This window comes from Pararge aegeria, chromosome 13 (genome assembly GCF_905163445.1).
Source record: "Pararge aegeria chromosome 13, ilParAegt1.1, whole genome shotgun sequence".
Lineage (NCBI taxonomy): Eukaryota > Metazoa > Arthropoda > Insecta > Lepidoptera > Nymphalidae > Pararge > Pararge aegeria.
In genome coordinates this window covers 4,013,569-4,034,670 of record NC_053192.1, presented here as the reverse complement: position 1 = coordinate 4,034,670, position 21,102 = coordinate 4,013,569, and the positions used below count along the sequence as shown (strand labels likewise).

The window sequence follows — 21,102 nt, the reverse complement described above, 5'->3', positions numbered from 1 at the left end:
TGGGCCTGCCTGAAAATAAAGAATTATTATTATTAAAAACGGCTTATCGTAAATGTCTTACCGTATCCCGCTTCTCGCTCAAGTACTTGTCTGCGTCCTTGATCTTAGCGTCGACGACTTGCCCGGCGTTCTTCAGGCCCTGGTCGGCGGCATCCTCAACCCTCTTCAGAGTGCTGTCGACTGTGCTGTGAACAGCGTTGCTGGCGTCGGCTGCGGCTTTTTCAGCCGCCTTCTTCGACTCTTCCACTGCTGCGTCTGAATAAAAAGCCAGCTTAATTGGGACCATAAATAAATAAATAAATTTTACTACGTCAATCCACACATCGCCATCTAACCCTCTAGTAGATTCTTTATATGCTTTTTTTTTTTTTAAACTGTGTGTTAAAATCTACTTATATATATTATGTTTGTTATATATTTATATATTACGTATATTTATTTAAATTATATATGTATTTGTATCTTTACATTTTGGTATTTATGTATATCTATCAACACTCTTGGCACTATCCCTTTCTCTTGCTGTAAGTCCTATCTACAAAGGTTGCCTGTAAGAGATTGCTTGCAGCAATAAGGCCGCCTTTGCATTTACATTGTGTACTGTATACTCCTTACTGTTTCTTTTCCTGTATGTTATACGTGCAATAAAGTGTTTCTTCTTCTAACCCCAAAAAACCGTAAGCGTAGCTTATGGGGTACTAAGAAGACTGATGAATATTTTTATGAATAGTATACATTAATACTTATAATATCCAGATAAACCAGACACTAAAAAACATTCATGTTTGTCACACAAACATTTTCCAGTTGTGGGAATCGAACCCACGGTTTGAACTCAGAAAGCAGCTGCCCCACGCCAATTTTACGCAATTGGAATTTATGGAGACCCATGACCTGTAGTGGGCCGGTAAAAGGTTGATCAGATGATTGAGTTTATAACGGTTATGATGAAGAATAACTAAAATGCCTCCTCCTGTTTTGAAAACGGTAACAAAATGCAACGTTACTTACTGGCAGCCCTCTTAGCCTCCTCTTTGGCAGCCTCGGCAGCTTTCAGAGCTTGCGCTTTTGCTTCCTCTGCCGTCTTTTTCGTCGTGTCTACTGTCGCGTTGATAGAGTCTGTAGAAGAAAATGAAGCATAATTAAATTTAAAAAAGAACACTTTTTACCGCCTAAGTAGTCTGTGTATTTATTTATCATTTCCTTTTTCCCCCTTTTTAAGCGTGTTTTTAAACAGTGCCTTTTATTTTTTTCATTCTTCTTTTCCTTTCTGGCTTCTTTATGACATATATTGTAAATATTATATTATTATTATTATTATGTATATAAATATTCTATTATATTTTTTATATTATACCTATGTGTACGTATTTGAAGAATATTTTATTTAATTTATTATTATTATTTTTATTTATTTTTGTTATGTTTATTGTTTAAGTATTATTTTGAGTACACCCCAAAGCCTTCTTCTTAACTTCATGTACTCAATTTGATTTGGTAGGTTGCCTTGTAGAGTTTAAGCGATAAGGCCGCCTATTGTTCCTTTTGTTCTTTATTTTAATTGTGTATTTTTTAAATGCTTTGTATTTGGTATACAATAAAGTGTATTTGATTTAATTGAAATAACAACGGAACGTAGGTAATTTTCGTTTTAAATATAAAAAAAACATAGAATGTAAATTGAAAATATTTAAATGAAAGAATGGATGGTGCATTCATTCGGTTCAAAAAGGTCAACATTTCGTTTCTAACCTTTATTGTAATTTGGAAATATGAAATAATAGTGCATATTTATTTGATTAATTTCACACTTAAAAACTAACTCACGTTATTTATCAAGTCATTTTTGTAAAAATAACATGCGCTTCTTTACTTTTTAGATAACTACATCGGTAACTTCACCGACAGTAGGTAACTTTGTCAAAAACGTTCGAACCTTTTAGTATCTTTGAAATCGTCTGTTAACGGTGGATTTTTTTTTCGATCTGGATTCGTTGGCGATAGTTGAAAATTTAAATATTCTGTTTGACTAGTTCACACACAACAAAACTAGTAGGTAAATTTAACTATGTAAGTTTTTAAGCATAATTATTACTGATAAAGCATAAATTCGCTGTTAAAACTCACACAAACACTTTTTTAAATTAGGCATGAATTTTTTTTTCGTCACTATAAAGTACTTATTCATGGCTCTAAAATTAAGAACACCAAAAAAAAATTTATTTTTTTAATAAATATATTAGATGCGTTTTCACTCAAGAACACTGTACCGGTACCGAATGATTCTTCTGTAGTTCCGCTTATATCTATAGCTGTCGCAGCATTTTCTTTTTTGCCATCCATTTTGCTTGTAATTAGATCTACAAACTCAAATCCATTAGGTCCCATATACTGAGGCGTATTGAAAGACAAGCCATAAATTAACTATAATAACATATTTGACTTCAAATATCTGTAAGTTCTGGTAGATAGATAATCACTCTATCACACTTATAATATTAAAAAGGCCTCAGTTTGTTTGTATGTAAAACCCCTTCAGGCCTTACCTTGGTACTGAACCAATTTCGATGAAATTTAAAATGTATATAGATTATATTTATATACAAATTAGATTATATATAAACACAGGATTCGCGCGGAAAAATTCATACTTAGTTCCCCGCACGGTTTATGAAACCGACCGGGGACCGAGTTCGAATAAACATCTAGGGAACCTGCATGCTTGTGAGTTCTCAAAGGCATGTGAAGTCCACCAATCCGCGTGGACTACGGCCTATAACTCTTCTCATTTTGGTAAGAGACTCGCAGAGTGATAACGATACGAACGATATCACATACGTATCACGACAGGCTTGCGACAGGCATAAATCTCACGATCATTGCTGTCAATCATCAATTTTTGAAATAAACAAAATACAAAAATTACGTTTGACAGCAAAGATGACAATTTACGCCTGCCGTGAGATATGTTATCACCGTGCCGTGCTCTGTAGTGGGCCGGTAATAAGATGGTACACGTAAATGCAATTATAAAATTACGTGTGTTAACTTATTCGCGAGTAACACCGCGGGGCGTAGCTAGTAATCAATTTATTTGATTATTAGTAGGTAGGCCAAAAGGTTAGGGTTCCTGTGTTGGATCCAAAAGTGCTTGTGACTGGTTTTGGCAAAAATTGCAGATAAACCTAGATTATCCATCTTATATTGGGTCTTTGCCTAAATGTAAAAAGAAATTATATTAGATCTGTTATATTAATATACTGTGGATAAAGATGCTAAAAAAAAAAACAAAATAACATAACATAAAATAAAAAAAAATAAGAAAATAAAAATAAACTTCACCTTTTGCACTATCAATAAAGCTATTAGTGTTATCTGCGGCATTATCGGCGGAGCCCTCAACCGAAGACGTTATTGTATCTAGAAGAAATTGTAAAGGAACATAGAGGAAGGAAAATTAATAGACAGCCACATGCGACCAAAATGCTCTGAACTAATCAGGTAAAAATTATAAAAAGCAACACGAAAAGTATCTTATGGGTAGTCTCAGTGCTCATAGTGTAACTTATCAAGTTTGGAGAAAGGTATTACCAATTCTATTGTACACAAATCTCAAAGCTTAACCTAATTGACAGCTATAAAACTAGTGCTGTCCTTTTCTATGGGAGGAAGCATTGTGTAAAGGACAGCGTTACTTCTAGACCTGTCAATTTCGCTAGTAAAATAAATCTGTTCTTCGTATTGTATTGGCAATGAAGTTTGCCCCTCTGAATATTTTATCAGAATCAATTACAGATTTACGCTTATCTGAATGCGTTGGTTCACATGAGAACTTACACTAAGTCTACTGATATAATTGTCATAGCAAATATTGTGTTTTCCTTTGTACCCAAACCTCTAAACTAAACTATTATTAAACCGGTAGATACTTGGACCACAGCTTGAATGTAATTGAGATTTTTTTTACAAGAACCTTAGAATCGAGTTTAATTTTTCGTTCGTGGTTCTTCATTCCCTATTTTGAAACGAGTGACTTGCAATAATAATAATAATGTTACATAACCTCAAACATCAACGTACCTAATTATAGTACCTTTTTACCATATTACAATTGGAAAAAGACACGCGCTACTTTCAGACCGGTCCATTTAGTTTAGAGATTTGCGTATAAAATTAAGTGAGTATTCTAAAGCGTAATCATGCAAAAAATACTGGTACTAATTATAAACAAAACTACGTTAAAGAAATAATAGTTTAAAATACTAAAAAGCTTAACTGCAAATCTAAAGAACAAGCTACTGTACCTTTGGCGCCTAAAACTACTGAAGCACTCTTATCGTACACAGAGCCAACCACATTCTTAGTCGTGTCTACTGTGCTTGATACTGTATCTAAAACGTTAAAATGTGCACGTCAACGAATACACAAACAATATGAAAATTAATTAATTATTTCCCTAATTGAAATAGTTTAATCCGAAGAATTTTATTTAAAATTATGTAGATAATCTGTATTGAAACATTTATAGGTACATTTTAAAGATTACTAAAAAGTAAAATAAAATGTGTATATAAATTAGATTATAAAAATGCACCGAATCGCCTCAATGTATTAACGGGGAAAACTGTTGAAGAATATATTCCTAAGTAGTAAGTAAGTTTTTCTTCTCATCGAAAAGAGTTTTAAAATCACCATAAAAAAACTAAAGTAGATGAGCACAGTGTACCTTTCGCAGATCCAAACAGTGATGCCCCTTTATCGGCAGCGGAAGCCGCTACGTTTTTTGTGGTATCTACAGTGCTGGATAGCGTATCTACAAGCGATATAATAAGTTAAAAACTGTTTCGAGAAAGAATCACACTTCTGATAATAAGATGAATATACCTTTAGCAGTGCCCACTAATGAAAAACCTTTATCTACTGCTGATGAAGCTACATTCTTTGTTGTATCAAATGTGCTTGCTACAGTGCCTACAAAATAAAATAAATATAAAAAAAATATTACATACATGTGAGTTGTATCGTAATGGAACATTATTTAAAAAGGTAAATCGTTTAGATTTCAAATTTAAGTTGAGTGTTACATTGTATTTCAATAACATAAGAAAAATTAGTACGTCCTTGAAATCTAATAAGAATAGCAAAAACATCTCGTGAATCACAGAAGACTGTCGTCTCTTGATGACGATGGCCAAAATAGTTATCCGATTTAAACCACTCGAATCAGTTTACAATTTTATTAGACCTTTACGAGAATTTATTTTATCCTACATCAAAACTCCTATCAGTTTAATTGCATAGTACTCGGTTTTAGCCGCAGATCAGATTCTCTTTTAAAAATTGTCACCTAACAGTTCTTTGTGCCATAGAGAATAAGAAAAATCTAAAATATTAATATCAGGCTAAACTAAATCATGAGTTAAGCACTCCCAGAATACGTGTTCTATTTAGTACAATATATTATTTATGGTGTAAGTTTTTTTTTATTAAATAGGAGTACGATATGCTTCGTTTTGATAATCCTACCATTCAAATACAATCTTACTTAAATACCTTTAGCTGTTTCCACGAGAGAAGCGCCCTTATCAGCAGCGGACGATGCTACACTTTTAGTTGTATCTACCGTAGATTGAACGGTGTTTGCTACCGTTTCTACAAATAAAAAATTGCGTTTATCCGTAAAATATTCTAAACATGTATTGTATTGTAATTCAACATCAGGATAAGTTTCGGTTGACGGTTAAATTCAAAATTCATTTATTTCAAGTAGGCTTCATTTATAAGAACTTTTGAAACGACAAGTATTTCTGTTTGTAGTGTTTCTACGGCCGGCTCGTAATAAATATATTATTTAAACATCTCGGAAACAGATTCGTAATAATAATTAAAGTGCAATCAACTTTCTTTAAATAACATAATTACCGACTAGATTAATATAAAATTATAAAATAGACTTCGGTTTTACCTTTAGCACTACCAACAATTGCGACACCCTTATCTACCGCGGAAGCTGCTACATTTTTGGCCGTGTCTACTGTGCTGACTACAGTATCTACAATATTATTATAAATTAAAACAAAAATACTCACTTAAACATTGTACTGCATTTACTTATAATAATGTAAAACTTAAATTATTTGATCTTCAAGTTAAGAATTATTATATTAAAATGATTTTTCGGATTACGGTTACTAAAGAGATATCTATAGATATATATCCTCGAAAACATATTTTCACGCTTACCTAATATTTTAAAACATTTAACGAAAAGTAATGAAATGAAACTTTTCGTTAAACGTTTTAAAATATTATAAATAAGAAAGTTTTATTTTTATACCTTTAGCTGCACCTACTAATGATGATCCTTTATCAACAGCTGCTACCGCTACGCTTTTAGTGGTATCTACAGTCGCGTGTACAGTGTTTGCTAATGTATCTACAAGCATCAGAAATGAAACTCATAATGATGATAATAAAGATAGAAAAATAAAAAAATAAATCTTTTCGGCTCGTAATTATCAAGAATCGACGAATCTAATAGCAAAATGCCAAATAATAATAATTAATTATGTACCTTTAGCACTCCCTAACAAAGAAGAACTTTTATCAACAACAGATGCCGCAACATTTTTGGTTGTATCTATAGTGCTTGCTGCTGTATCTAGATAATAAACAAAAATTATGTAAGTGAGTACCTAGTGAATGAAAAAAAATATTTCTAAAAGGTCAAAACTACCTTTCACAGTTTCTACGGCTGATGTGGCAACATTTTTAGTGGTATCTACAGTTGAGTGCACAGTATTAGCAACTGAATCTACAAATAATAAAACTACAATTAAAAGAACACAAAGAAATTAAAATTTGGCTTAACATAAAGTTTTTGCCTTGAAACCAAGATACGAATAGCAAATTTTTCAAACGTCAGTATGTAACATTTTTTGTGTTTTTTCAAAATACTAGTTTCAAAATACATAGCGTGATTGATATCGTAGTAAAATTATAAAATCTTTTAACAAACCGACATATCTCTCGCAGCTTAATCAAAAAATATTCATTTACCATTTTCACACCATTATAATTGTTTGAGTTTAAATTATTCATACAGTTAATCATGAACAACTACTTATGATTGGTGATTTACCTTTCGCAGTGTCAACATAGGATTTTCCTGTCTCAAATGCTGATGACGCAGCTGATTTTGTGGAATCTACAGTACTTTGAAATGTGCTCTGAACCGTATCTATAAGTTCAACATATGATTACTATAATATTGCAAAAGAAATAGTAAAAAAGATAAAAAGGGTTTGTATGAATGGTGAATTGAAAGAGACTAAAATTTAAAATGAAATAATTCAAGGATTTACATTGGAAATATGTTTTATAATAAAATTAACTAACAACGCGATTTACCTTTTGCAGTATCCATGTAAGATTTTCCGACTTCTACAGTATTTTCAGCAGCTTTTTTTGTACTGTCTACAGTACTTACAACAGTTTCTAAAAATTATAGATACTATAAATAACTAATAAGAAATAGAAAAACGCAAAAGCACGAAAATATATAGCGAAATCAAGCGTCTAACCTTTAGCACTATCTAAATATGACTTTCCAAGGTCATAAGCAGAAAACGCATAACCAGTTGAAAAATCCAATGCTGATTGCAAAGTGGTTTGTGCTGAATCTAAATAAATACGGTGAAAAATAAAAACAAACAAATAATTAGTCAACGTAACAAACAAAAAAAACAACCTAACGCTGATGTTAACACGAAAATACTAGCTCACATGTTCAAATCCATTTTTTTATTGCGTACTAGATTCTAGGCTAAAAAAATTAGTTCACACGACAACAAAAGCTCACATTGTATTCAACTTCGTCTACCTTTGGCGCTATCCATGTAAGTTTTGGTCGCTTCAGCTGCTGAATTTGCAATATTCTTAGTTTCTTCTACAGAATTATTAACAGTGCTTGCAACAGTATCTATTTCAAATAAATTTAGTAAATGTTATTTAGTTCTTAAAAGTCATATTTTAAGTAGATCTTCAAAATATGTATTACCTTTTGCGCTTGTAGCATAAGATTTTCCTGTTTCGAGAGCTGATTCAGCCGTTTTTTTGGAACTATCAACCGTGCTTTGAATAGTATTTGCCACAGTATCTATGATAATCAATAAATTATTATTTAATAAAAAAATGGTCTCAGTGTGAACAATGATCGTCAAATATAAGAAAGTTTATTAAAGCTTTTCGATCGTTAGTGCCGGGGAACTTACTATAGCATTTTATCATGTATTTATGAATAGTACCAGTTCTACCAAATTAATTTTGAAATTTTATTTGATACAGCTAAAGAAAATTCGTTTATTTTTCATTACAATTGAATTTGATTTTTCATCACAAAAGTAGATAAAATTACCTTTAGCGCCTATAGCGTATGACTTTCCGGTATCAAAAGCAGATTGTGCAGTTTTCTGCGTTGTATCTACAGTGCTTTGTAATGTGCTCGATACAGTATCTACAAAATGAAATAATGTTGAACCTAGTACGTAAACTAAACTTCAAAATACGAATTTAATCAAATTACCTTTAGCGCCTAAAGCGTATGACTTTCCGGTATCAAAAGCAGACTGTGCCGTTTTTTGCGTTGTATCTACAGTGCTCTGTAAAGTGCTCGATACAGTATCTACAATAAATAAAACCTATATTGTAACCCAAGGGCAAAAAGGAAACATTAAACAACAATCTCTATAATTACCTTTAGCGCCTAAAGCGTATGACTTTCCGGTATCAAAAGCAGACTGTGCCGTTTTTTGCGTTGTATCTACAGTGCTCTGTAAAGTGCTCGATACGGTATCTACAATAAATAAAACCTAAATTGTAACCCAAGGGCAAAAGGGAAACATTAAACAACATTCTCTAAAATTACCTTTAGCGCCTAAAGCGTATGACTTTCCGGTATCAAAAGCAGACTGTGCAGTTTTTTGCGTTGTATCTACAGTGCTCTGTAATGTACTAGATACAGTATCTACAATAAACGATACCAATGTTATAAAAGAAGGGTAACAATTTTACATTATTCCTGGGCATTAAGCAAAGTTACCTTTAGCGCCTAAAGCGTATGACTTTCCGGTATCAAAAGCAGACTGTGCCGTTTTCTGCGTTGTATCTACAGTGCTTTGTAAAGTGCTCGATACGGTATCTACAATAAATAAAACCTATATTGTAACCCAAAGGCACAAGGGAAACATTAAACAACATTCTCTAAAATTACCTTTAGCGCCTAAAGCGTATGACTTTCCGGTATCAAAAGCAGACTGTGCCGTTTTTTGCGTTGTATCTACAGTGCTCTGTAAAGTGCTCGATACGGTATCTAAAATAAATAAAACCTATATTGTAACCCAAGGGCAAAAGGGAAACATTAAACAACATTCTCTAAAATTACCTTTAGCGCCTAAAGCGTATGACTTTCCGGTATCAAAAGCAGACTGTGCACTTTTTTGCGTTGTATCTACAGTGCTCTGTAATGTGCTAGATACAGTATCTACAATAAACGATACCAATGTTATAAAAGAAGGGTAACAATTTAACATTATTCCTGGGCATTAAGCAAAATTACCTTTAGCGCCTAAAGCGTACGACTTTCCGGTATCAAAAGCAGATTGTGCCGTTTTCTGTGTTGTATCTACAGTGCTTTGTAATGTGCTCGATACGGTATCTACAATAATAAAACCTATATTGTAACCCAAGGGCAAAAGGGACACATTAAACAACATTCTCTAAAATTACCTTTAGCGCCTAAAGCGTATGACTTTCCGGTATCAAAAGCAGACTGTGCCGTTTTTTGCGTTGTATCTACAGTGCTCTGTAAAGTGCTCGATACGGTATCTACAATAAATAAAACCTATATTGTAGCCCAAGGGCAAAAGGGAAACATTAAACCACATTCTCTAAAATTACCTTTAGCGCCTAAAGCGTATGACTTTGCGGTATCGAAAGCAGATTGTGCCGTTTTCTGCGTTGTATCTACAGTGCTTTGTAATGTGCTTGATACAGTATCTACAATAAACGATGCCAATTTTAAAAAAGAAGAGTAACAAATTAACATTATTCCTGGGCATTAAGCAAAATTACCTTTAGCGCCTATAGCGTATGACTTTCCAGTATCAAAAGCAGATTGTGCTGTTTTCTGCGTCGTATCCACAGTGTTTTGTAATGTACTCGATACAGTATCTACAATACGAAATCATATTTAACCTAGTGCGTAAAATAAACATTATAACATGAATTTTACCAGATTACCTTTAGCGCCTAAAGCGTACGACTTTCCGGTATCAATAGCAGATTGTGCTGTTTTCTGCGTTGTATCTACAGTGCTTTGTAAAGCAGTTGATACTGTTTCTAGAATGCAAAATAACATAAAACCTAAATAACATAATAACATAATAGTTATAAATAACGCATTAAAAATTGTTATGTGCTTAGGCATAACATAATAGTTTCAAATGCAGCATATGTTTTGGTTTAGTCTAACCTGAATAAACATCATTAAAATTGTACCTACTTACGGTAAAAATCGAAATAGTGTCTACCTGAGCCAACTTATATTAATATATAAATAATAGAGTGATACATGCAATTAGTTGGTGAAAATTTTCTTCTTTCTCGTGTCTACTTTTAATATACTTTGTGTTCACTTAACCACGTGCAATGTTTTCTTATTTAATACACCTTACCTTTTGCTGAAGTTATAGCAGACTCTGCGGCCTTTTTAGTGTTATCTACTGTTGTAGCGAGAGTATCTAAGGAGAGAAAATGAAAGAAACACAAATAAAATAAATAAAAAAATCAAAGAAAAAGAAAGTGAATAAACTAAAACAAATTAAAAAAAGAAGCTATTAGTAAAGATTTAGCTAAAATTTCTCAGATGACTACTAAGTATTGACTGCTAAACTTGATTTAACAATTTTGTTCTAATAATGAATCGCGTGATCAAAAGTATATAAAGAGTATTTTTCAAATAGTTTTTTTATTACGCTTTTCCAATATAATAAGTCGACTAAAACGATATCAGACACGCAGACTATTAAAAGTTATAAATATAAGTTTCATGAAAAAAAATATATAAATAAAAATAAAAACCAAAATATTAAAAAAGTACTAGAGAGTAAAAAATAGAACAGACAGATAAATAGACATGTAGTCTAAAGCATTGCAAAATGAATATTATTGAATTTATATATTTCATATTTATATTTTTTATATTTCATATTAAGTTACTGACATGCCACTTACTTTAAAAGTAAATGTGTACTTTTAAAGTAAAAAAATATGTTGAGTAAAGACTTCATACCGAGTAAACTTCTTCTAAAACATTGCTTTGAAGCTTGTCTTCTTCTTATTTCCCAACCTTTTGCCGTAATTTCACTAATGTTAGCTTAATTTCAATTATAAACACAGTTCACAGTTTTCAGGATGGCCATCAAATCTCCGATAACAAGTTTTCATAGAAAAACACCTGCTTAGTCTATTATTCTTACCTTACCTTACCATCTATATTCTTACCTTTAGTAGTATCAACGACTTTCTTGCCATCTGCCACAGCTTTGTTAGCGGCGTCCTTTGCTTCACCAGCTGCAACGGATACTTTCGCTAGTTCTTTATCCAGGGCATCGATTGCTGAATTTCTAGCGTTGGCAGCTGTTGAGAAATGCAAGATATAAACTTAAATTCTGCTTCCAAGCATGTTTCCAGAATTCAACCGGGATCATTTAATATTTGTATGCCATGATTGTCACTTTTTAACGTTAAGTAAACGGGTAGTCAACGTGGAATTTACGAAGGAGTTGTTTGTTCACTATTTACTTATAATATATCGATAAATACTGAAATATAACTATCGATCTGTTAAAATTTTTAATTTTATCATTTTGATTGGATTATGGTGAAAGTTCACGATGTCACCCGAGTATTTTAATTTTTCTAAATATTTGTAGAAAATTACCTAAGCCAATTTGAAGAATTCGGATAACAACGCACTATTCTGCAGTTCAACTGTTCCAAAGCAATACTGTTGTGTAAAACACTGAAATTCACGCTTTATATTTAATTAGTCAAGGCCCTTCTGTTTAGCACATATTTGTTCATAGATTGTTTATGTACCGTATTATATCCATCATGGAAGTAAATCTGTATGCGTACATACTTATCCTAAAATATTGAATTGACTACGCAAGAACTATTTTTCAATTATAATGGCCAGCTATTGGCGGTGATTACAAGATCGGTAATATTATCACATATATGTACACTAAGGAGGTCCGAAGAAAGTAGGCTTCCTTGAAGCACCCCATACCCACGTAATAATAAAATCATTAGTTAGTACATGTTATTTACATTTATGTCTTAATAGTAACCCTTTGCTATATAATAAACTTTAAAATATTATATACGTACCTAAGATTCTTTAAAATAAAATTACAGCCATTTATTGAAAACAATAAAGTTAACGATACGTTAACGAACGTTTAAGAAAATGTATTATTTACGTAATTCACATGACATTAATTGATAGCCGATTGGCGAGGTGGGCAGTGAACCTACTTTTTCAGACAAGGCTGTGGGTTCGATTCCCATAACTGGAAAATGTTTGTGAATAACCATGAATGAAATATATATTTTTTTTTTTACTCTTAGGGGCTAGATGGCGATGTGTTTATCTACTTTCGTAATATAATTATATTATATTTATATAAACTCTGACTTAAATATACCCAAAGTATAAAGTTTCGTCATTGTTCAGATTCGTTATTATTATTCTATAGCGATCAAATTACATTAAATGAAATTATCAAAAATAGCCATCTCGATTAAACATATGAAGCAAGAAACCGCATTAATTTTTAAGCTTTGAAATCATGGACTAGCAGACAAATCGTTTAAACTTTTAGAAACTTTTATGATCAGGGCTTGAATAAAGTTTTATATGCAAGTTAATCATACTGAATCAGTTTATTTTCGTAAAAGGCTATTTTGTATAATATATTGTATTTCTAAAGGTCAATGACTTATTAATGAAATTAATAATAAGGTTAACGCATACATTGAAAATTTCCTTCGTAAATTAATTAACATTCGATTAATCTGCGATAGCGACAGGAAGAATTTGGTGGCACGAAGTTGACTCATAATTTGTTCTTCAGACTTCGATCTGTAGTTTTAATAGTAAAAATTTGAGTACTGAGACTTCTGTAGTAGTTAATTATTTAATTATATTATTGTTAATCTAACATACCATACCTAATCGGTTTCTACATCGTACTGGAACTCTGAATCGCTTGGCGGCACGCCTATCTTGGCTGGGTGGTAACTAGCCACGACCGAGGCCTTCCACGAGACCAGACCAGAGAAAACTAAGAAATTAATAATCCTACATTGCAAGGGGTAAAATCCAAACCCACTCATAAAATCACAGCTCTATGACTGCACCATCGAGGTCGTCGAATACTCTTGGAGTATTGTTTTAATACTGTACTGTTTCAAACATAAATATTAAGAGTGCAAAGTAATCACCAGAGTTAGCAGCATCAGATGCACTCTTCTCCGCACCGGTGACTAGCTCTCCAGCCTTCTTGACCTGGTCTTCAACAACGTGCGCCGCCTCGGAGACCTTCTCCGAAGCGAGTTGCTCTGCATCTTTCTTCTTCCGATCGAAGAGTGATGCAGTTTTTTCTCCAATGCTTCGAAACGCACCTGTGGAAAGAGGTAATTTTGAGTTTATTTTGTTTCAAGTTTCCTACATTAGTATAAACTGAATCTACTAAAAAATTATAACTTTAAAAACCCCTGACAGTAGTCGTGCCCTTTCATTTGATACTTTCAACGTTATATGTAGTGGCGGTCATCTTGAGTTTGAAATTGTTAATAGTGAATCAATCAATCTGTAATTAGTAAGATTACGAGTTACTGTTTTGTAAAAAAAATTCCGAACCGAAATAAAAACTTCGGTTGGGTTGTGTAATATACATAAATACTCATAATATACAGATAACCACCCAGACACCGAAAAACGTTCATGTTCATCACACAAACATTTTCCAGTTGTGGGAATTGAACCCACAGCCAAATCATCGTCAAATATAAACAATGCTATGTTTTATGCTATTCTATGAAACAATTTCATTTGATAAGTATATTGAGGCAGTTGGGAAAAAATATGTGATCCGCCTTTTTGAAGCGGCGGCCATCTTGGACCGATTTTCATCAAATATAGCTAAGAGCACTCCCGACTTTTTCACCTTTGAAATAAAAAAAATAAAAAGTTAAAATCGGTTTATCCTTTTGGGAGATACGATGCGACGGACAGACACGTCAAATTCAAACAACCCGTCGTTTTTGCGTCGGGGTTAAAAAATACGAAATCACTAATCTTCATTGTCATCGTCATATCAACCGATGGGATGTAGAAACTCTACAAACACTGACCTCTATTATATATCTAATAGAGATCAGTTCGTAGAGTTTTCTAAATCCGAAGTTTATATGAATATTGTGAGATAACGACGGAATAATTATTTATTGTTTTATTTCACTGACATTTGAAAGGTGTTTTCTAGTTCAAGAGTCACAAACTTAGACAATCGGGTTTAGATTCAAGGTTAAGGAAGGAGGACTCAAGGATTTCATCTGGTACTTTGTTATAAAAAGATATACAATTACCCTTAAATGAATAACTAATTTTATGTAAACTGCTATACAAGTTTATTTTTACTTCTAATTTGAATTTTGTTACTACAGATGAAAGAGAAAGTCCTGGAGTTATTCAAATTTCTAACACGAGACCACCGGACGTATAGGTTTGTCAGCTCTATGTTTAATAAATAAATAATAAATAAATATACTAGGACTATACACACATCGCCATCTAGCCCCAAAGTAAGCGTAGCTTGTGTTATGGGTACTAAGACAACTGATGAATATTTTTATGAATAAAATACATAAATATACATATAAACACCCAGACACTGAAAAATATACATGCTCATCACACAGACATTTTCCAGTAGTGGGAATCGAACCCACGGCCTGGGGCTCAGAAAGCAGGATCGCTGCAAACTGCGCCAATCGGCCGTCAAAATACCTACTATAGTAATTAAATTATCAGTTAAGTTACAGGTTTTTTTCAAGTACCTACCTAATAACTGACGGACTAAGCAGATCGCCCACCCTGATTGTTTATGGAATACTATAGTCTATGGACAGAGCAACAGTTTTCGGGGCATGCAAGGAACATGTCCTACAATGGACGCCTTGTGTCCACCTGAGGTGTAGCCTGTAATTACGCCGGCAACAGTTTAGACCGGAACACAGCAAGGCTTCTTGGCGGCAGAAATAAACACGGCGGTAGTAGGGACTTCCCCAGACAAGCTTTATCACAAAAGCTATTCTACTAAAGGTAGCATAAGATGCCAGCATTGTGGAACAACTCACAACATAGGTTTGCACCTTAACCTTTTTTTTTTTTATTAACACTACAAGCTAGCCCTTGACGACTGCAATCTTAACTGGTAGTAAGTGATGACGCACTCTTAGATGGTAGCGGGCTAACCTGTTAGAGTGTATGTCAAAAGTAAAAAAAAAGAAAAGTTTTAGAGGTACATAGACGTGCATAGAGGGTATGCACAGGGTATGCAGATGATAAAAATTGAAGAAAATCTCCAGTACTAGTTATAAATACTAAAGGGTAGGCTTTTTATAACCATTACAAAGCCTATCCTTAAACTTTTTATAACTCTAAGTGGAGATTTTCTTCATTTTATATCGTCTGCATACCCTGTGCATACCCTCTATGCACGCCGCTGGGTACATGGTGGTGGATCGAAATGGGTCCATCCGCGGGGATAGCTGAAGCCTATACTAGGCGATCACCTAGTGGAAAATAATCTTAGTGTATTTCAAAGACGAATTTTTGTCATTCGGCACAACAACAACTGCCTTATATCAGCCATATCATAAGTCAAATTAGTCCTGAATATAACTGGGCTTGCTCTAATTCAGGACCCTAGGAACGCCACTGAATTCACCGTGTCATTAGGAAATATGAGTACCTACTTACATTTAGTTTTACTATGTACCAACATAGAGTATAAACCATATTCGGTCGACTGAATACTTGTTCTATATATAGTATGGTATACAATAAAGTGTAGGTTTGATTTCATTTGAAAAAAGTTGGTATTGTAAAAATTGCTTATCTTATGGGCACTGAGCGAATGGGTGTTTTTATAAAAAACGTTCACTTTTCAAATCTCGAAGCTCATTTCCGCATTTCCCTAATAAACGTAGGTACTAAACCTATCTTCTACTGCATAATACACTTCCTAATCAGCAGGTGTACCTATCTAAAATTTATTATTAACAAAAAAACTTCGGGCCTAACTAAATTACTACAATCGCTAAAAGCAGTATTGTTTTAATGATATTGACTCTCTCGTTTTAGAGTTATAATACCTTATTTTTGACTTGGTATGTCATATTTTAAACTGTTATTTGAGAATAATACTGCACAGTATCTATTGAAATTGTACCCCTCACTTTTGTCATTCGGCACAACAACAACTGCCTTATATCAGCCATATCATAAGTCAAATTAGTCCTGAATAAAACTGGGCTTGCTCTAATTCAGGACCCTAGGAACGCCACTGATCACCGTGTCATTAAGAAATATGAGTACCTACTTACATTTAGTTTTACTATGTACCAACATAGAGTATAAACCATATTCGGTCGACTGAATACTTGTTCTACTTAGTCATAAGGCGTTCGTATGGAACGGTCATAATATATTAATTCATACCGAACACGGCATAGACCCATTAGGTTGCGACCTTCAGCCACTAATGCAGTAAAAGCCTTCGCAGTATTTTATTTACTGTTCTGTGAACTCCGGCGATATGTATATTCAATATATATCGCTGGAGTACTTTTTTAAATGTTTTAGGTATGTCGAAAAAAATACAACATTTTTGTTGCAACCTTTGAATGTCAAAAGTGAGGGGTACAATTTCAATAGATACTGTGCAGTATTATTCTCAAATAACAGTTTAAAATATGACATACCAAGTCAAAAATAAGGTATTATAACTCTAAAACGAGAGAGTCAATATCATTAAAACAATACTGCTTTTAGCGATTGTAGTAATTTAGTTAGGCCCCAAGTTTTTTTTTTAATATACAATTTTAGATACACCTGCTGATTAGGAAGTGTAATAGGCAGTAGAAGATAGGTTTTTCTAATATAGGTCGTTAGGTACCTACGTTTATTATGGAATTGTAGAAATGAGATTCGAGATTTGAAAAGTGAACGTTTTTTATAAAAACACCCATCATAAGATATTTTCAAATTAAATCAAAATACACTTTATTGTATACCATTCTTAAAATAATATAATAAACACAATTGAGAGAAACAAAGGTACAACAGAAGGCCTTATCGTTTACAAGCGGTTTGTTGCATAATATACTGTCAAAATCAGTGAATTTGACATGGTATTTGTTGTATTTTTGAATATTTACTTACATTATGTTTAGTTTTTACTAGATTACTGACCGATGCACTAAAGAGTACATCCTTCGTCACAGCATGAGAATGCTTAAGACCTTAGTCTACACTATACCGTGCTGGCAGTGTGCGGACTGAGTCATATTTCACATTCACAAGCCCTACTATAACGTTACAGGTATATAATCACGATAGTCTTTATTGAATAGGTGTCGATATTCGATAAATGAAAATCGAATATCGCTTCAAATAGTCGATTTTCAAAGTTTGTATTATAGAAAAGTTCTATTATAGTAGGTATAAAGGACTACTTAATCGATAAAAAAGCTTGGATGTGAATTATTGCTCTAACCAGGTTGCTATTCTAATAATTTTAAATGACATTGTGAGATGGTGATAACATAAAAAACACCCGGCTAAGTTTGTTGTGGGCTTCTTTTTAGACCAGGACGCGTTTGGAACCCTCGTTACTTTAGTTTTAAGGTTACGAGTGTGGTTATCGCCTTCATCTCACTACCGTGTAATTCTTATGTACGCATCAAAAGTGCCACCTATGGGAAAATAAAGAATTTAAAGATAACTACCTTTACTTGAATAAAGATATTTTTTACTTTGACCTGACAGTCGAAAATCATAGGTACTACGCGTCAATGTCATTCACAATATGTAGAATATTTCCTTTGAGCTATCGGAGAATTGAATTATTATCAGGTAAAAAAAAATAGCCAATGATATTATTAATTTTTATCTTGCTATTATTAATAATATCATTGATTAATTATTGTTGTGTTTATTTAAATTATTGTTCAATAATTGACTAAGTACCAACTGTTGACCGTGGCTGCGTACGCGGTTTTTGGTTTTACATGAATCCTGCGGGAACCGTACATTTTCCTGGAATAAAAAGCAGCCTATGTGTTAATCCAGGGTATAATCTATCTCCATTTCAAAATTCAGTCAAATTGGTTGAGTAGTTTTTGCGTGGAAGACTAACAAACATCCATGCATCTATCATTACAATCTTTCGCATTTATAATATTAGTAGGTGTGTGAGCAGCCTAAAGGCAGTGTTCTATTGATCTTATAGCATTGGCCGGTACTCTCTCCCCCTCCCTTCCCCTCCAACTTTTATTAAAGCCAATGAGGACAACCTGCATTATGATGTCATACTGCAGAGCTTTGCTGCAATGAATCTATATTTTTATACTAATACTGTATTATTTTTGTCATTACATTTCTAAAAAGTTAAGTCCACCAGAAACCAGACAATTTTTTTTATTTTATAGAATTTTTATCTATAGTCGATAAGGCAGGAATGATATTAATTTTAATTTCCAACCATTATCTTAAGCCGATTTCTCTAATATTAACAAATTTGATGGTGAATGGTTACCTCTAATAAATTAATAGGGGTTCATCTTACGTTGGTAATATATAATAAAATCATTTATATCTGGCTTAAACATGGCATTCCTAAGATTTATTATTTTTAAAGTACCTATTCTCCTTCTCTCTCAAACTCTCCCACTGCCTAGAGTTACTGCTCTTTTCCCTCTCTCTCTTGCTTATTATCGACACTTCTTATAAAATGTCAATCTTCCGATACACGTGACATTGGCGAAGTACAATGTGCTGATTTGGCACATCTTAGAGCCAAAAAACCGAAGAAGAAGTTTGTAACCGTTCAGCCTCCATCGTGTTTATATGTATACCAGCCCGCGCTGGAAAACATAACCGCAATGTGGAACTGTTTGTAGACATGACATATACATACATAAATACAAATAGACAAGTATATTACATTACATAATTTATAATTTCTAACTCACCGAGGTTCTTGTCTATCGGACAGCATGGAAATACAAAAAAGAATTATTTTTAGTTCAAGGAAATTCCAACTACGTGATGATACAATTTTCTATGATAAAATATCTACGTCAATGCCAAAAAGTTTGTTTACTACATAAACTACTAAAGTTATTTCTATAATAATGTTTGTATGCAAATATATTCTTGTATCTGTTTTATTTCTAGCAAAAATACAGTTATAAATTATAATGATATCAAATGTAGATCAAATGGATTATATAGACATATCGGCGAAAATTCGTGCAATGAAAGACTTATTCAACGCTACGAAACTAAATATATCAAAGCAACTATATATACAGATACAGTATACGACCTCCCTGGCGAAATGGTGACCGCTGTGGTCTTAAAAGTGAGAGGTTCCGGGTTCGATCCCCGGTAGGGGCAAATTGGAACTTGACATAAAACATTTCTGTGGTTTGGTCTGGTGGAAGGCTTCGACCGTGGTTAGTTACCCTACTGCAAAAAACGTGCTGCCAAGCGTTGTAGAGTTCCAGAACGATTCAAACGATATTTATGAGGTATAATTGCCATTATACCCCTAACAGATTAGCCTACTTTTATCATTGTCAAGGGCTAAATTGTAAAATAAAAAAAAAGTATGAAAACTTCTACGTATCTGAATTTTAAGCAGTATTGTTCCAATCGCTAAAGAGGCAGGTAAGAAAGCCGTATAAAGAGCATTGCCATCGTTTCATTATCGCTATTATTCTATAACAATCGACACCCTAGGTCTTATCAAAACTTCAGTATTAAGGTAAACTTTTTGGCGTAGTGTTTTTCGAGGAATGTTGTATATCTTGTAATATATACAGGTATTCACATTCCGTGGCATAGGTCCTGTCTCGGTCCTAAGCTTCGTTCAGAAATAGATTTAAGGTATCCTTTTACAGTACCATTGACCATTGACCTCGAGTCTCCAACTAATCGCAAACCGGCTTTTAGGTAGACTTCCAGGCAGTTGCCACGCCTACCTAAGTTTTGTATTTCGTACCTAGTTTCTGGGATTTGCGAGATTAAGTTAAGTTCCTATAACATGACTAGCTTTTGCCCGCGTTTATTACTGTTTGTTTTCTTGTGATAAAAAGTAGCCTATGGTACTCGCCGTTTGAATGACTCTATGCCAAAAATCAAGTCAATCGGACCAACACGCTTTCGCATTTATAATTATTTAAAAACACATTTAACAAATCGTGGTTACTGCACGATTGATGAACTCCTAAACGACAAGGCTGCTTGGAAGCAGGCCACTCACTCCGCTCTCAACGCTCACAAAACAGAACAATTCTAAAGATTGTTAAATTTTAAAATGATGTTGGAAAAGAGCAATCTGCTGAGTTTCTTGCCGACTCTTCTCAGTGGAATCTGCCTTCCGAACCGGTGGTAGAGTCACTACAAACAGACTGACTTGACGTTTCAAAAGTGTTTATTAATTAGGCCTATTTGAAATAAATTAATTATGAATTTTGAATTTTTGAATTTAATATTAGTATGGATTATGTTAATTTAAACCTACCATTGCTAAAGTTACAGCAATATATTCAAATACATTATCACTACGTTTTTTTTTGTATAGTACAAACGTATATATAGTATCGTATATATAGTATCGTATATATAGTATATAACGTATATATAGTATTGAAGCTGTTCTTTACTAGCTTTTTGCGGTTAAT

At 33.2% G+C, this 21,102-nt stretch overlaps 1 protein-coding gene across 9 annotated transcripts in view; it reads right to left on the bottom strand.

Annotated features, from left to right (window-relative positions):
- LOC120629024 (perilipin-4) overlaps positions 1 to 21,102 on the bottom strand; it is a 36,315-nt gene that overhangs the window by 2,735 nt on the left and 12,478 nt on the right. Inside the window, exons 2-33 of one of the 9 annotated variants that reach the window (XM_039897751.1) lie at positions 13,570 to 13,749; positions 11,563 to 11,697; positions 10,734 to 10,799; positions 10,300 to 10,398; positions 10,132 to 10,230; positions 9,958 to 10,056; positions 9,787 to 9,885; positions 9,617 to 9,715; positions 9,443 to 9,541; positions 9,272 to 9,370; positions 9,101 to 9,199; positions 8,927 to 9,025; positions 8,756 to 8,854; positions 8,585 to 8,683; positions 8,417 to 8,515; positions 8,060 to 8,158; positions 7,883 to 7,981; positions 7,584 to 7,682; positions 7,411 to 7,497; positions 7,142 to 7,240; positions 6,737 to 6,814; positions 6,575 to 6,661; positions 6,338 to 6,436; positions 5,966 to 6,052; positions 5,554 to 5,652; positions 4,885 to 4,971; positions 4,727 to 4,813; positions 4,305 to 4,391; positions 3,343 to 3,420; positions 2,271 to 2,360; positions 1,012 to 1,119; positions 62 to 255 (exon numbers count right to left, since the gene is read on the bottom strand). In XM_039897751.1, the coding sequence (XP_039753685.1) occupies positions 62 to 255; positions 1,012 to 1,119; positions 2,271 to 2,360; positions 3,343 to 3,420; positions 4,305 to 4,391; positions 4,727 to 4,813; positions 4,885 to 4,971; positions 5,554 to 5,652; positions 5,966 to 6,052; positions 6,338 to 6,436; positions 6,575 to 6,661; positions 6,737 to 6,814; positions 7,142 to 7,240; positions 7,411 to 7,497; positions 7,584 to 7,682; positions 7,883 to 7,981; positions 8,060 to 8,158; positions 8,417 to 8,515; positions 8,585 to 8,683; positions 8,756 to 8,854; positions 8,927 to 9,025; positions 9,101 to 9,199; positions 9,272 to 9,370; positions 9,443 to 9,541; positions 9,617 to 9,715; positions 9,787 to 9,885; positions 9,958 to 10,056; positions 10,132 to 10,230; positions 10,300 to 10,398; positions 10,734 to 10,799; positions 11,563 to 11,697; positions 13,570 to 13,749 (3,233 nt within the window). The remainder of the gene's footprint in view (positions 1 to 61; positions 256 to 1,011; positions 1,120 to 2,270; positions 2,361 to 3,342; positions 3,421 to 4,304; positions 4,392 to 4,726; positions 4,814 to 4,884; positions 4,972 to 5,553; positions 5,653 to 5,965; positions 6,053 to 6,337; positions 6,437 to 6,574; positions 6,662 to 6,736; positions 6,815 to 7,141; positions 7,241 to 7,410; positions 7,498 to 7,583; positions 7,683 to 7,882; positions 7,982 to 8,059; positions 8,159 to 8,416; positions 8,516 to 8,584; positions 8,684 to 8,755; positions 8,855 to 8,926; positions 9,026 to 9,100; positions 9,200 to 9,271; positions 9,371 to 9,442; positions 9,542 to 9,616; positions 9,716 to 9,786; positions 9,886 to 9,957; positions 10,057 to 10,131; positions 10,231 to 10,299; positions 10,399 to 10,733; positions 10,800 to 11,562; positions 11,698 to 13,569; positions 13,750 to 21,102) is intronic. The other 8 variants (XM_039897753.1, XM_039897754.1, XM_039897752.1 and 5 more) reach the window with 8 other exon arrangements.